Source organism: Trachurus japonicus, chromosome 21, assembly GCF_045865225.1.
Source record: "Trachurus japonicus isolate A0001 chromosome 21, Traja_1.0".
NCBI lineage: Eukaryota > Metazoa > Chordata > Actinopteri > Carangiformes > Carangidae > Trachurus > Trachurus japonicus.
The window spans coordinates 2977863-2994137 of NC_140927.1; the positions used below are offsets into that span (position 1 = coordinate 2977863).

A 16275-nucleotide genomic window follows, 5' to 3' on the forward strand; every position below is an offset into this window, starting at 1 on the left:
ATTTAAAGATCACCCTGTGTCCCTAGTCCACCCTCTGGTCTAAGTTGCTCATGCAACTTTGATGAAGAGGAACCCTTGTTGAGAGCCTGCCAGAGGCGCTGTCTGGGACAGTAATGGCCCTGGCTCTGTTCAAGCTCCACTCTCACCCCCAACATCTGCACAAACGTGACAGCGAATCTTATGCAATACCTTCAGCTGACTGCCTGACACCCACTGATCAAAGATTTACCAGGGCTTTCAGGCCGTGGTGGCGTGCTGCCATTTTTAGCCATAACAACATCTACATCATCATCTTTCATCATCCTTTACTTTTCTGGAGTCACGGCACACAGAAGGAGCGCCATCAGAACATTCAGGGACGACAGCAGCTCCTCACAGCTGTGATCATCCACCACAGGATCATCACGCATCAACCCCACAACACAACTTTGAGACAGCCTATAGGCTTATCCACCGAGTTCCATCACAGAGAGGAGAGAGCTGGGATTATTCAACCACATCTCAGGAGGCCCCTCTAATATTTCACTCACTGAAAAGTCAATTATGAGGCCAAGGTTTTGATTTCTTAGAATAATAGGGCTACAAGGCAGAATTCAATTAAGAGCACCCAGAATACATTTGGCAATCTCTCAGAGGAAGAGCCAGAGAGGAAGATGGAATCTGCAGCCCACTGGCTGAGCAGAGGTTACACGTGCCTGCAGGAACACTGACAACGGTTACGGAGGAAAAATCAATAATTGATGGCTATAAAGGCTTACTGATGTTTTTTTTCTTTTCTTTTCTTTTCTTTTCTTTTTTTTTATGGCGCAAACACACAAGTGCATGAATGTCAGGCTGCACACGCCAGTCCTTCCAGGCAAAGACCCTGATCTCATTGCAGTGCGCGGCGCCACCTGTAAGGTGCCTGAAACGGGAACGTTTAACCCTCCGGAGCTGTCTGGACCAGAGAGCCGGCGCCGGCGCGGAGCCGATGTGAACACGGAGGAAATGCGCAGAATTCTTCCGCTCTGACTAAAAATGATTTTCCACGACTGTTCTCTTTCAAGGTGTCGAGGGGGCAGCTGACAGGAGGCAACGGCTGAATTACAATGCACCCTGCGCAGTCTTCCTCTCCCCCCCTCTCTCCCTCTCTCTAGCCTTTCTCTGACTCTGTATGCGCCCATGGCGTTGAGGATTTCTGTGACAGCTGACAACGAGCTCCGGGCTCCGTGATTGTTTTAACACTGTCATGTGCATCCTCCAACTTGAATCAGCCTCTGTCATCATCTGCGCCAGAAACCTGCTGCTGATGGAGACGATGAATCACAGCCAATCAACTAATGCGTTTTCACACATTCTCCACTCTTCACTTCATGTATGAGCAGACCTGTCTGTCAGCTGACACCGAACGAACCTGTATGCTACTGCTGTGTGAGCTGACCTTGCAGGGCAGGTTGATCCTATATGGAGTTCAGCGCAATGCACAATGTAAAGTGCAAAAAAAATAAAAAATAAAAACTTGCAGGTCAAGTCAAACAAACAAAAATAAATAAATAAAAATGAAGCCTATTGCCCACCTCATCCTGCTGCGGCTGGTTCTGCCTCTGGTTCGGCTGCTCCTTGGTAGCTGTCATTGTAAACTCCTCGTTTGGTAAAACTTAGGACGAATCCTGCAGACAATTCCCGTTTTCCGTGTGAGGAGAAGAGTAGAAGAAGGAGTAGAAGGAGAAGAGGAGGAGGAGGAGGAGGAGGGGATGGGAGGATGCGGCGGGCACAGCCGTCTTGTCAAATGCGGAATCTTAAAGCGGAGTGGAGGAGAAGAGCGGAGGGACAGATCCGTCACGATTGAATATGTGCGAGGTCTTGGAGAGCGTCTGACGAGAAGCCAACGCAGCCTGTGCGTTCACATCACCACCACCCCCCACCGGGAGAGGAGGGAGGGAGGGAGGGACGAGAGTTTTCGGACACGCTCGTTCTCGAACCGACAGAGCCGAGGGTGTTCTGGTCTCACATGTTTTTTAAGCAGCGAGGAAGTCAGAGGCTGTGTAACTCTCTCCTGTCTCTCTGTCTGCTGGCAGGAAGGACGCCGGGAATTTGGAGGATGAGGAGATATAAACCCGGAGAGGAACAGGAGAGGGAGGGGGAGGAGGAAGAGGAGGAGGGGTGCTCAAGTGGTCTTGTGATGGTTTCCCGCGAGGGTGGGGTGGGTGGAGGTGGGGGGGGGTTAATTTGCAGGATTCAAAAAAGAAAAAGAAGCATCCAGCTCAGGTTTAGGGTGCAGGGGGATGTGGGGCTGTGTTCGCCTGTACCGTGTTTTCCCTCCACATCCACACTAGCAGGTCTGAGTCCTGCTCCCTGGTCCAGTCTGAGGCTGGAGGAGCCGAGCAGGAGCAGGAGCAGGAGCAGGAGCAGGAGCAGGAGCTGTCCGCGGTGCTGAACCCGCAGCTCTGCTTTCTAGATCTGCTGCTGCTGCCGCTGCTGGCCACCTCACAGCCCCTTGTTTTCTGATACAGGAGCTTTAAAATAAAAATAAATAAATAAATAAAAACTTGGCCTTAAGCGAGGAGCTTAAACGGTCAATAAACAGAGATTCAGCGCAGCTCGCTGTCGGGTGTTAAATACGTGAGGGGCCAAAACAGAAATGCAATAGCCTCTGAATCTGCAGTACTTAGCGGTGATATGACACCTGTGAACCGGCGCTATATCACAGTTAGACCGGGTTAAGGACGGAGACAGGTCTGCTGCGGTTAGCTCTCATGTGAACGACTCAGACAGTGGTCGATAGTTTCTATGCGTCTGACTTTTGTTTGCGGTGAATTACCACGCGCAGAGCGAGGCGTGACTCTCTCTCTGTAGCCTACTTCAGCATTTCCGGTTTATGCTACATCACACTGTGTTGGGTACGTAACTTTTAAAAAGTAATTAGTTATAGTTACTGATTCCTTTCCCCAAAAAGTAACTGAGTTAGTAACTGAATTACAAATTACTTGGACTCGCCCTCCTAACTCTCTAACCATAACCCACACCTCCGTTTATCTGTGTGACCGACAGTGGCGTGCACAGACTTTTTGAAGGGCAGGGGCGAAAAGGAAAAAAAAGGGCACATATAGCACGCGTTTTGGCTCCTAGAGGCCACTTTAATGCGCGTTTTGGCTCCCAAGGGGCACTTGCCCCCACCTGTGCACGCCACTGGTGACCGATGTTGTTCTGGCCTGCCCTGAGCAGTTTCTAACCGGGGCGACAATGCTAACAGTTTCGCCAAGAGGTCAATGAGTGAACTCCAGCACTGCTAACCGCCAGACGCCATCACTTCTCCTTGTGACTGTGACTATACCCGCGGACCTCCTTTACATCCAAGTAATTTGATACATTTGAGCATGTCATGAAAAATAACTTTTCCTGGTAATTAGTTACTTTTATAATGTAGTAATTCAGTTACTAACTCAGTTACTTTTTGGGGAAAGTAACAAGTAACTCTAACTAATTACTTTAAAGTAACATGCAACACTGATGTGGAGGCATAGGCCTACTGAGTGCACAATTCCAGATAAACAGGATTGAAAAAATGGCTATATATGGTCCACTTTAATGGGTGTAGCCTATTATTTTGTGACGGGACTTCTAGAGTCAAGTAACGGCGCATTTTATTGTCAGTAAAGGTACAGTAGTGCCATTATAACAGGGAAACAGTAACTTTTTTTTGATTACTCATGACTGAAAAAAGTAGTGCCGTTAGTAATGCCGTCATTCCCATCACTGCACACTTCTGCCCCACAGCATTTCACCGGGGAAACTTTCTCCCACACTGCATTCTGCCCCTGCAGGCCCGTCCCTCTGATTAGATTTTAGCTGTGTGAATGGCCAACACAGTCATGGATGGACTAGTGAAAATGAATTACCCCTCTTTTTACTGCATCTCCCACAGAAGCCTCTTCAAGGACCTCTGGGGATCAGTGGATCTCACTCGGGACCCGCTGGATTAAACTCCCAAAATAATTAAACTAAAGCTCACTTCAAACAACTGAAGCATTTAGGGACTCTTAGTTTATAAAAGCTAATGATCCGCTCAGAAGCTATGATCTGCATAATGAGCATCATTATATGTTTTATTATTACTTCTATAGCTGCTTTCACTCAATATCCACCAGTATCAGTGTATATGACTGCATAATGAGAGTTTCAGCTTCACACTACAGATTCGTATAAGATGCACTTACTTAACTTTATGTTGCTACTTCTTACAAGAACATAACATATTCAACACGTAACCTTAAGAGGAAATGGTGAACTACATGCATTATGCAAGTTGAGAATATTTGCTTTTTCATATTTTTTTCTCATGTGCTCTTGGAGCTCTTCCAGCACCGTCCACAGTTAATTGCAATCCTCCAGCTGCGAGTAGTTTCTCTGTTTATTCTGCCTGCTGCAGGGTTGTGGTCCATTAACAACAACTTTGAAAATGTAAGATTGATGATAAGCACGATGATTGTTTAGATTTGTCACGTTTCTCCCGTGAACTCTGCTGCTCCCAGGTTTGATTATGTGTGCAGTACTGTCAACTCACATCTCAGCTGTGGAGAAGCAACACAGAGACAAATAAATTGAATAAACAAAGTGAAAAAAGTTCATTTTTATCCTTTAGTGAGATGAACGCCATTCTCTTTCTCTGGTTTAGTGTTGTGATGATGATGGAGAGTGCTCTCTAACATGTTGCTGTAAAATCCTGGGGTCAGACCTGATGACTGTGTAAAAGCCACTGTGAAATGATTCACATTTCATATTTCATAAAATCATTCAGCTGCCCCCCCACCCCCTCCCCTTGTGTCCCCGTGTGCAGGCATCTGCATTCAAATGTCTTTCATTTGTCACTCATCTGTGGAGGAGAGATGGGATCTCATTTGACAGGAGTGGAGCGGAATATAGCAGCGCTGAAAGAAAAAAGAAAAATTCAGCGGGCTCGTATTATAATAAAGGCACAAATCGATCTGTGTGCTCCATTTTGTAGACAAGGGTAATCAATCCACTTTGAGAAGCGAGTCACTCCAGGTCGGCCTGCGGCTCGGCTCAGTGCTGCTGTATTGTTATGAGAAGCAGACCTTATAATTTAGTTAGCACATGCAGCCACTTCTCTCCAGCAGCAACACTTGTACTGAGACGTTCCTCTTCTCTCTGAGCTCTTGTAAATGAGAACATAGTGTAAATATCTTTCCATTCTTTAGACCACATTCAGATTTTCTTGTAACTTCCACTGTTCAACAATCAATCAGAGTCAAATCAACGAGCACCAGAGCAAATATTTGCTTTGTGCTCCATTTCCTCCCCAAAATCAAGTGATATGTATCGGTCCCTGCCGGTCTGAGCAGCTCTACGTTGTTGTTTGCTGTGGTTTTATAGTCATTTTGTAAACAACAGGTCTGTGACAGAACAGAGCTGCTTTCTGATTTGCGGCCAGATTGTACCATCTGAAATGACAGCTGTCATCAGCACACTCTATCAGCTGCAGATTCATCCATAGCATTAGCTGCTCATCGGCTGACTGAGTGGGACTAGTCAATGTTCCAAACTAGCACATATTACAGTCCTGTACAAGTTGTGTTCAATATGAACCCAGTGGCAACATTACAGGGTTTTGGCAATGCTAAAACACAAAAACTGGAGCTTGAGGCACAGTTACAGACCAGACACACGGTCTGCTTTACACTGAGTTTGCATTTCTAAAACACACTTTTTCTGCAAATGACTGCACACGATTATCTACATTACACACATCATTCAAAACTACAAGCCTGTGTGTGCTGTTTGCTACAACACTGCCTCTAAAATACATACTCAGTGGATCCCATTGCATTTGTGTTCATAGTTTTATTTATAACATGCTATAGAAATGCAAGATTCTAGTAATAGATGATAGGCAGGTGGCAAAGGCTACTGATTTGCTATTAGTGTGTAAAGTTGTGATGGAAAAATACAAGTTTATAGAGTTTTGAATGAAGTGTTCGCTGTACAGGTGATGTCTTGAATTTTGTACTTTGTGTATATTTTTGTTTTTTGTGTGTTAAGTTTTGACAAAAGGGCCATAGTTTTAAAGGGATAGTTCAACATTTTGGCAAATTGGCCCATTGCCATAATCGCTATAGCCATAGCAGTATGTTTGTTACCTTTATTTGTCGGTGTAAGCTATTTTTAGAACGGAGGAGCGGAGCGGCGAACTGCTCAGAGCTACGCTATGGAGGCTAAAGGAATTTCTTGGTTTCCCTCATCAAACTCATCAAATACAAAATCCCAAAACTCCAAAACGCTTTCATGGACAAGTTGTGACCTGCACAACCACCACGCTATGAGATAATAATGGAACGTTACGAAACTGAGCCGTTTTCGAGGTAAATACAGGGTAAATACAGAGTCTGCTTGCTGAAAAACTGTCCCTGAACGCAACACGCATCAGCGGTTTTGCATGAATTTACCTCTAAAACGGCTCCGTCTCGTAACGTTCCATTATTATCTCATAGCGTGGTGATTGTGCAGGTCACAACTTGTCCACGACAGCCTTTTGGAGTTGTTGGATTGTGTATTTGATGAGTTTGATGAGGAAAACCAAGAAATTCCCTTAGCCTCCATAGCATAGCCCTGAGCAGCCTGCCGCTCTGCTGCTCCGTTCTAAAAATAGCTTACACCGACAATTAAAGGTAACGAACCTACTGCTATGACTATAGCAATTATGGCAATGGGCCAATTTGCCAAAATGTTGAACTATCCCTTTAAAGATTTTGATTTACCAAAGGAAAAAAAACCCCCAAAAAACTGTAAATGCTGTAACTAAAGATAATAGGTGTCAGGCAAAAAAACAAAAACAAAACAGCACTATCACTTATAAATAAATAAAACAAGTATAATACATGGGAAATAAATGGATAACACTTGTTCTATTGCAAAGTTCATTAGTATAAGAAGTATGCCCTTTGGCTGATTAGCTGACTTTCAGAGTTCTTACTTTGAAGGAAAGGAGAGACTTTCAGCATGGGGTGTATATAATGCACTCTCTGGGGTTGGTGGAGTGTGAACATCATCAAATCAAATAAAGAGCAGGCTACTGCTAATGTTCAGCTTAAACTGGGATAGCATCCAACTTCCACACATGGGAGAGTAGCACACAGTGGATGTGCTAGCATTGCAATGAACTAGAAATGGGCTTCTGTTTTTAACATGACCTTTACATACTGTATACCCACACAATCTATGGTAGTTATTCTGTGCCACTGTATGCTACAGTAGCTCTTACCCATGAGAGCAAAGTATTGTAGCCAAGCATGCTAATGTTTTCAACTTATAAAAAAGACACCGTCAAATTATTCAAATCTCAGGGTGAAGGCTTGCTGATGGAGTGGAGACTAAAATCACTTTAGCTTAGTTAAAACTTCAAGGTTGTGAGTCCACACTTCTTAAAGGGGTAGTTCAGTTTTTTTTAAAGTGGGATTGTATGAGGTAATAGACAGCTCTCTGCTCTCCCACAGTGAGAACTAACAGCGAATTTTTGCTGCATACAATCTCAAAATACTACACCTGTTTAAGTGTATGCTATGTACAGGAAGTCTGTGTGACACGCTGTATCATTTGACGCAAAAATGTACTGTTAGTTTGATTCCATTCACTGCCTGTGTCTCTGTCCAACGCTATGCACTGGTATGGCTTAGTGGGGGAGAGCAGAGAGCTGTCTACTGCAGATATTATACTTAGGGCCAAGTACCTCATACAACTACACTTAAAAAAAACCTGAATTATCCCTTTAACAAATTTGTAATCATATCACCAAAACCACTAGCCTAGAAATCTAGACGCACCCTAGCGGCAGCAAATATATTTGCTCCGTAGGTGGGTCTAGAAACGAGCCATAGGAACTTTTTGAGTCTCGAACACCGTTTGTGTTCACCAATCACAGCGCTCTATCTGTTCAGAGAGTCGTTGGGCGGGCTTAACGCGATGACTACATTTTAATTGGCTAGTCAGGCTAACGTCTTCCTGCTCTTTGCTCTGATTAGTCGTAGCGCTCAAGCACTACCCTATTGTGTGCAGAGGCAGTTTGAAAGACAGCCTTCATCCCGCCCCCTGGATTGAGCCAAGGTCTACCGGTCGTTGCCATACTAGACATTTTAATGATATAGTCTGGCTTGTCTGGCTACAAAACCACTTCATGGTACTGAGATTGACTTTAAAGTATGAAGACACAAGGAGGGACTGCACACCAGAGTTGGTGTCATTCCTTTTCTGTGCATTTTTTAACATATTTGGTTAACATCTATTACCACTCCCCTCTTACCGAAGGGAGTGTTTGATAAACCTCCGAGAAACATGAATGAACTCAGATGTGGGCACACCCACTTTGGCAATTTCTCACCTGTGCCTATTTGTACTCCGTCACTTTGCATTGTCTGACACCCTGAGGAAGACCTCTGCATCGAAACAGTGGTTATGTTTGAACCTTTATATTAAAAAGCCCATTTCCACATCGTAGCTATAGCTCACTCTTAAAAAAAAGGGTTAAAGCAGTGGTTCTCAACCTTCTTTTGGCTCGTGACCCCATTTAGGCATTGCAAATTTCTGGCAACCACTTGATCACGTGATGGCCGTCAATCAAGATGCGCCAGCTCAGATATTTTGATATACTGCATTTTATTTGAACTCGATTTATATTCAGGAATGTGAAAGTATAGAATACAGTTGTTTAGGATTGTGTGTGGTATTTTTAATCATAATTTTGAAAAGAATAATAATTAGTTAAAATATATATTTTCATCAGTATTTTTTTTTTTAAAATCAATTACTATACATTTCAGGCGACCCCACGTGGGGTCCCAACCCAGAGGTTTAAAAACACTGAGTTAAAGTACAGTATAAAGCAGGTCATTTGCTGTTCAGAGTGCAGACAGTATACGTGCACTCTGCTCCCCACCACACAGTGACAAAGTGGAGAAAATCCCCTGTCAAAATATTTCACGCAACTGAAAGAAATGGCAGCAGCAGGACCTTCACGTGGGCAGGGCAGTCTAAACATCTTCTTTCACACCAAAACACCGATGCTCAAATATTGACGTCTTGTGTTTGACCTGCTCCACCTGCAGAATGTCAGAGACGTGAAATAATTGTAAAGTAAACAGTGTGTAACAAACACGCGGCGGGGTGGTCATCTTTGAAGGTCAACAAAAGTGTTGGATCAAGCAAGGAATTTGAGGCGAAAAGTGAGGAAATAAAAATCGGTTTTATTTTGCGTGGACGTGTTGAGTGCATTAGTGGAGCCTTCATTAGCATAAATTCCTCTTGACCTTTGCTTGTGTGCGCCACTCTCTGAGAGAGACTAATGGAGTTTGCCTAGATGAGAGAGCGATGCACACATCGGATGTGCTCGGATGACGGATATATCTGGTAACCTTTAGTGCATCGTTTCATCTAAAGCTGAAGATCTCATCTACATTGGGGAGCTTCCATCTTTAAGGTTAGGGATTCTGTCACTGTGACACTGCTGTTCTGGGCTTTCTGTGGTTTTCAGGTCACGATACACAGACTTATTCCACTCGTGAAGAGCCAACAGTCAATGGTTTGTGTCTTCGTCTTCTCGTCTGATAATATAAGCAGACACATGACAGTGACAGGGACTGTACAAGTGGGTGCATCCTCACTCAGGCAGGACCAGCTGAGACAAAGATGCATTCATACAAGATGTGTAGACAGGAGAGCAGTGTCATGACTCCTGAGTGAAGCCACTCACTTATGCTGTTTCTTTTTCTTTCTTTTTTCTATGAAATATTTTTTTTGGGGGGGATTTTGCACCTTTATTGACAGGACAGTCAGAGAGGGGGGAGAAACATGCAGCAGAGGGCCGCCACTGTAGCCTCTGAACCCCAATGCTGTTCATTTGATCTATGATCTCCCTTCACGCTAACCAGGTTATCATTACTGTAATCATGACATTAAACCTTGTCGAACCTTAAGGAGCTACTTATTTTTAACCCTAACAGCAACAACTGTTTCTAAAATCACCCATTCCCTCCTCCCTACTCACAAAAAAAAAAAAAAAAAACATACATTCCACATTCAAAACTGCCATGTGTAAAATAACCAATTTTTTTTACATTAGCAACATATCCCGTATTGAATAGCAACCAAAAGGCTAAATCATAACACATAGCTTTTACTGATTTGAATAGCATACTGACCGTAATAACACAAAAGGAAAGCACCAATGCACATCCATAATCAAGCTTCTTTGCACTGACTTTCTCAAGCACAACAGGTGAGGAAATCAGCAGACTCAACACAGGAACGACATGTTTGGAGAACTCGGCTTTACTGTAGCTCCCGATACAAACTCACTTCCTGCTTCTGCTTTACGCGACTAGATGGCGGTGATTCTCAACAAACTCAAAATCCATAGACTTCTCTTAAAGGCACATTTACCAGATTAAATAGGACTGAAATAGCTGGAATGTGTCACAAAATAAACCTCAAGTGCAGAATATATTAACAAAACAAGACAGAGACAGAATAGCTTCTATCTAACATTTGCAACACACTTGAGTTTTACCAACCCAATATTCATGAATGGAAATCAAAATATTATAAATAATGGTGCAACGGATCACAGTTGATCCATGACCGGCACATAAGTCGATCGATAAAAAGAGAAAAAAAAGTGTGCGTGTAGTGTGGGAACACGTAGGCGCACCGCCCCAGCCCAATAAACGGGCAAATTAAAAAAAAACGCTGGTCGTAAATTTGGAGCTGCAGCTCTACATCACGCACAACAACAAAATTGTTTGTTTTATCAACACCTTTACTATGTTACTATGTTAATTTGCGTCGCTGCGGAAGGCACACATTTGGACGTCAGTTATTTACCTTCAAATGTTCTCATATTGAAAATAATTTGAATCCTGTTAGCGAAGTTCGATCCGACAGCCCTAATTTGAACAGCATTACAGAATAGTAAGTAGTTCATGTGCCTAAACTGAACCAAACAATGATCATTCCACATGTCTGACTGACTATATTTCAATTATTGTAACAATGGCAATAAAGTTCTGCCAGTGTCAGCACACAGTCTGCAGCTCAGTCCCAGTCAGGGACTGTATCTGTCAGAGGCTACAGGTGGATCAGTGCAGTACAACCTGTCCCAGGATTCATTGCACAGTAATGCACACTGGCCAAAATAATAGATAATATACAGTAGGAGGAAACCTGGTGCTGAGGGCTCTGGGTTCAATTAGCTGCAGTGTGTATGTTCTCTCTGTGTCTATGTGGGTTCTCCAGCTTCCTCACACAGTTCAAACACAAGGTTGACTGGAGACTGTAAATCACCTGTATGGATGTGAGTGTGTGTGTGTGTTGTTTGTCTCTATGTCCATATGATAGACAGGTGCAGCCCTCACCCTATGTCAGCTGGGATTGGCTCCAGAACTATAGACAATGGATGGAGGTTATAAACACCTTACATTATGAACACTGACGGGTGACGTGAATAACAGTGAATAACACTTCATCATGGACCTGTTAGTGTGGGATATAGTATTAGGCAGCAGGTAAACTTGTTGTCCTCACAGTTGATGTGTTAGAAGCAGGAACAATGGGCAGCATAAGGATCTGATCCAGTTCTCCAAGGACGACTGGGTCTCTCATGTGAACAGCTGCAGCTCTTGTGGGCTGTTCCCAGGTCTGCAGTGGTCAGGATCTATCAACAGTTGGTCCATGGAAGGAAGAGTGGTGACGCGGCCACAGGCTCATTGATACACGTGTGCTCCCATCCAACAGACCAGATACTGTTGCTCAGACTGCTGAACAAGTTCATGCTGCTTCTGATAGAAAGCTGTCAGGATACACAGTGCAGAGCAGGTTGTTGTGGATTTGGCAGCAAAAGGGACCAACACAATATTAGACAGGTGGTCAGAATATTGGGCCTGATTTGTGTAGCTATATAAGATCAATCCATTGTGTGCCATTGGGTGTGTCCATGCAATGGATGGCAATTATATGTATTATATATGTATGTGTTTGTATGATGTAATGTATATCATCATATTGAAATAAATTAAAGAGTAAGTAACAATATTCATCTTTTATTATATATACCATTATTAGACAGTAATTGATCTTAATAAACTGAAGTGAATTGTCCCTAACCTTTTGCTTCCTGCTTTGTGCTTTAGAGGAAATTACATTGAAAAAGACTTTGGTCGAAATGTCTGTGCTTGCCTGTCCTATAATAAAAATTTGTCAAAGGGATCGTGAGTGTGTTGGTTTTCCTCCCCTTTTCTGCTTTTGAGGAACTCCAATAAGGATTTCACTGATAGCATGTGTACTATACAGTGGCATGCAAAAGTTTGAGCACCCCTTGTCAACATGTCTATTAATGTAAACAGTTACAAGTGGAAGATGAAATGATCTCCTTTTTTTTTTCATTCATTCATTTTCTATACCGCTTATCCTGCACTAGGGTCACGGGTGAGCTGGAGCCTATCTCAGCTGACTTTGGGCGAGAGGCGGGGTACATCCTGGACAGGTCGCCAGTCTATCACAGGGCCAACATATATAGACAGACAACCATTCACACTCTCATTCACACCTATGGGCAATTTAGAGTCACCAATTAACCTAACCTGCATGTCTTTGGACTGTGGGAGGAAGCCGGAGTACCCGGAGAGAACCCACGCATGCACGGGGAGAACATGCAAACTCCACACAGAAGGGCTCCATGAAATGATCTCCAAAAGACATAAAGTTAATCATGAAACACTCTTTTGCAATATTTTAAACAATATCGGTGTATTATTGTTTTCTACAGTTTTAGGCTAGGTTTACACGAAGACGGTGTGAACAGAAGACGCAAAAGTGGCGTCGCGTCTTCACTTTTTATTTCGCGTCTACACGAGCGTTCTCGGGAGGAAATCTGTGTGCATACGGAGACGCAAAAGTGTGTACAAATCCATTGCTAATGCACGCCAGACCACTAGGTGGTGCTGTCACAAACGCCGCAATGCGTAAGCGCATGCGTAGAACCTTCCTTCTTTTCGTCACTGTGCCGGGAAATCAGAAAAGGAAAACATGGCTACAGCTAACAACAGCACGACCTCCAGTGTGATATTGCTTTTATACAACAGTGCTACGTGCGCATTTTAGAACAGTAATAAACTACAAGAGATTATGATTTGTTTGTTTATTTAATCATTTATTTGGCTCCGCCAACAGAAATAGTTCCGCAACTGGAAGGGAGACAAGGCTGTTGCCAGGCAACACATAAACATTTCATACTAGCTTGCTACTAGCTACAAGCTTTTCCACCGAGCTGCTTCAGTGCTGGTTCTGGTTCTGAGCCCGTGTCTGATCAGCACCGGAGCAACAGGACCAGCGTGAAGACAGACAGAGACGTTATCGATACCGTATTACATTTGTTTATCTGCTATGTAATCATTATAAACACAGTTGAAGCTAAGTAGCTGAGCTACGTGGCTAACAACAGCTAAAGCTAATATCAAAACACATCGCCGTCAAAACGTAGTTGCCCCGCGGCGATTTTTTTCCAGCCGGGTTTAGTAGAGATTTATCTCCAATTAGACGGACCAGGTCAGGTCCAGGTTTTAATGTTCAGGTCCGTTTCTAACTGTAGTAGCAGCAGAGAGATGGGGCAGCTCCTGTATGGGGAGCCTGGCTCTGACTTAGCTCCATTATAGCTTAGCTTCTGTCCACTGCTGAACAGCGGAGTGATAACGACCGTAAAAGGTTGCAGTGCTGTTATACTGTATATCAGCACTCATGGAACGTCTCTTGTCCAATCAAATTGCTCGGTTGGGACCTGTCGGAACTAACTGTTGTATAATTGACCCTTTGTTGGCCTTCTGATTGGTTGCTGATCCACCAATCAGAGCGCTCCTCCCCATGTCACATGTTGCACAACATTCTAAGGTTGGACAACCCTGGAATGAAACCCTATGAAACGAGATAGGTAGACAGCAAGTTTTTCAGCAAAAACTACTTTATAATTTTTCAATATAGTTAAAATGTGCCTGGGGTTCCTGCAATAGCAACTCACGATATCTGGAACGTATTCATGGAGTCATTTTTATCCCATTCCCCAAACCCAAGACATCAATAAACATGTAGGCTACTGTATTACTTTAACCTTCTGTTATGTATTTAGTTGAGCTTAATAATAGGGTTTGGGGGTGGTCCACTAGGGGGAGCTGTAGGCATAGGTCAGGGGTTAACTGCAAAGTTTTGTTTGTTGTTGTTGTTGTGTGCAGTCCTCATGAGAAGTGAGCCTGTTTTTCCCTGGCTGTACTGAAGTGCTATTGAAGCTCATTCATCCTCCAGTCCACTCTCTGGTCGTGTTCATAGACAGAGAAGATCTAATACCTTCAAAGTTTATCTAGCAAACGTAACATTACCGCTACTAATGTCTTTTGAACTTTGTGAAGTTTTACGAGGAGAAACGGGAGATCGGCGGAGATTAAGCGTTAGCTTGTAGCTAACGTTAGCTAGCGTCGTTAGCTACTAGCTAGTGAGTGACCAAAACAATGATTTTCCCCCATTTTTCGGAAAAGTCAGGTAATGCCCGTTCAATCGCTATTGAGCCACGTCTGTCCTCTATCATGGACACTATTTTTCTGATGTATAAGTTAATTCAAATTTTCTTTACAAGCAATTTAACCTGTTAAGCCCGTTCGGCCCGTGGGCGGGCCGAAAAAACCCGGCAGTAATTAACACAGTAAAAAAAAGTAGTAAGACAGTACAAAGGTGTTTACTTTCAATTGTTGATCAATCCTTATACTCTAATGTTCATAAAAGAAGGTTGGATGTGCATTTTAGTGAAAACGTTAGTGTTTAGATATGATTTTAAACCTTGTTGGTGTGAAATTCGTGACATTTAAAAAGTGTGATTCGAGGAAATAAATGCCTTGAATCATCGCAGAACACAATGTGGTGCGACCATGTTTGTAGTCCTTTGAAAGGGGAGGAGCAGCTGAATTGAATGAGACCAAGCCGTCTATGGACTACAATACCCAGTAGAGATTGAAACCCCGCGTAAAGGTAACAGCGAAAATGCGTTGCAGTGCGCCATTGCGAACAGTGGTGGCGCCAACTCTTTGTCACCAGCGTCATCACCTGTTGTAGTCGGTCTTTTTACGGTCTAAGTGGGTTTTTTGCATGGAAGTATTGTTTTTTTGTTTGTTTTTTGAGTAGGCTATTTAGTGTTTCTTGTCACAATGGCGAAGAGATACAAGGACATGGCTGAAATTTTGGCTGAGATACAGAGAGGGTCGGACATTGATTTTGACGACTCATCTGACTCAGAGAGTGGCGGCTCGGAGGAAGAAGCAGCTTCGTTACGTGTGGATCGCGTTCACCTGTAAGTATTTGTCTTTCTTATAATGGCTCATTTTTGTGGTGAAAGCCCACCCTAAGCCCTGCCAACCAAACGAAACACACTTCAAACCCCAAGCAAACGTATATTGGCATGTACTGTAACAAAAACATGAAAACAGCGCAGGTGCACTTCTCTGTCACTTCTCATTTCACCTCATCATGCTAACAGACGCTAACAGATGCTAACCAAACAAACGGGATTCACCATGTCATGCTAGCAGATGCTACCCAAACAAACGACATGTCATATGAAAGCAGAGGCTCTGCTGAATACAAAGATGTCTCCCCCTTCACTGTGCGACGTAAACTCGGCGAACTAGCAGCCAAAGAGTAGCGAAAATAAACATCACAAAATCGTAAAATGCATCTTACCTTTGCTGTTTTGTGGTCAAAAGTTATAGGCCTATTCCAGCTCGAAAAACCGCTGATAGTTTGTAAGCTAGTTATTTTTGTCATGCATTGTGGGGGCTGTTCAGTGTTTACAAACCAAGAGGTCTAAAAAAAAAAAAAAAAAAAAAGTGAAGTGTGTCCTCTGCTATTATACGATCTTTGGGATTACTGCTTCTGCCCGGCATGACTGCGCACTGCACTGAAATGACCCCTGAGTCAGTCCCGTTTGTTTATGTTCATCATACTCCTATTGTCGGCATTTTGTGAATGACAAAAAATATATATATAGTGTGTGAGGGAGTAATTTCTGACAGGCTGTGCTCTGTACTGTACAGAATAGGCTGAAGAGGTGTAAACACAGTCCAGTATAAAGCAGGGCAATTCAATTCAATACTATTTTTTTGTAGATATATATTTTTATGTAAAGTACATACAAGTGCAAACACAATACAGTAGCCTATAGGTCAGGGCTACTCAATTATATTGACCTACCTTTGT

At 43.3% G+C, this 16275-nt stretch overlaps 1 protein-coding gene across 2 annotated transcripts in view; it reads right to left on the reverse strand.

The window, feature by feature from the left end:
* dpp10 (dipeptidyl-peptidase 10 (non-functional)) overlaps positions 1-16275 on the reverse strand; it is a 313714-nt gene that overhangs the window by 170259 nt on the left and 127180 nt on the right. Inside the window, exon 1 of one of the 2 annotated variants that reach the window (XM_085764885.1) lies at positions 1557-1974. The exons of the other annotated variant lie outside the window; for it this stretch is intronic. Within the exon in view, the coding sequence (XP_085621011.1) occupies positions 1557-1613 (57 nt within the window). The 5' untranslated portion in view covers positions 1614-1974. Of the gene's footprint in view, positions 1-1556; positions 1975-16275 lie in introns of those variants that run through there. 2 annotated transcript variants of the gene reach the window in all.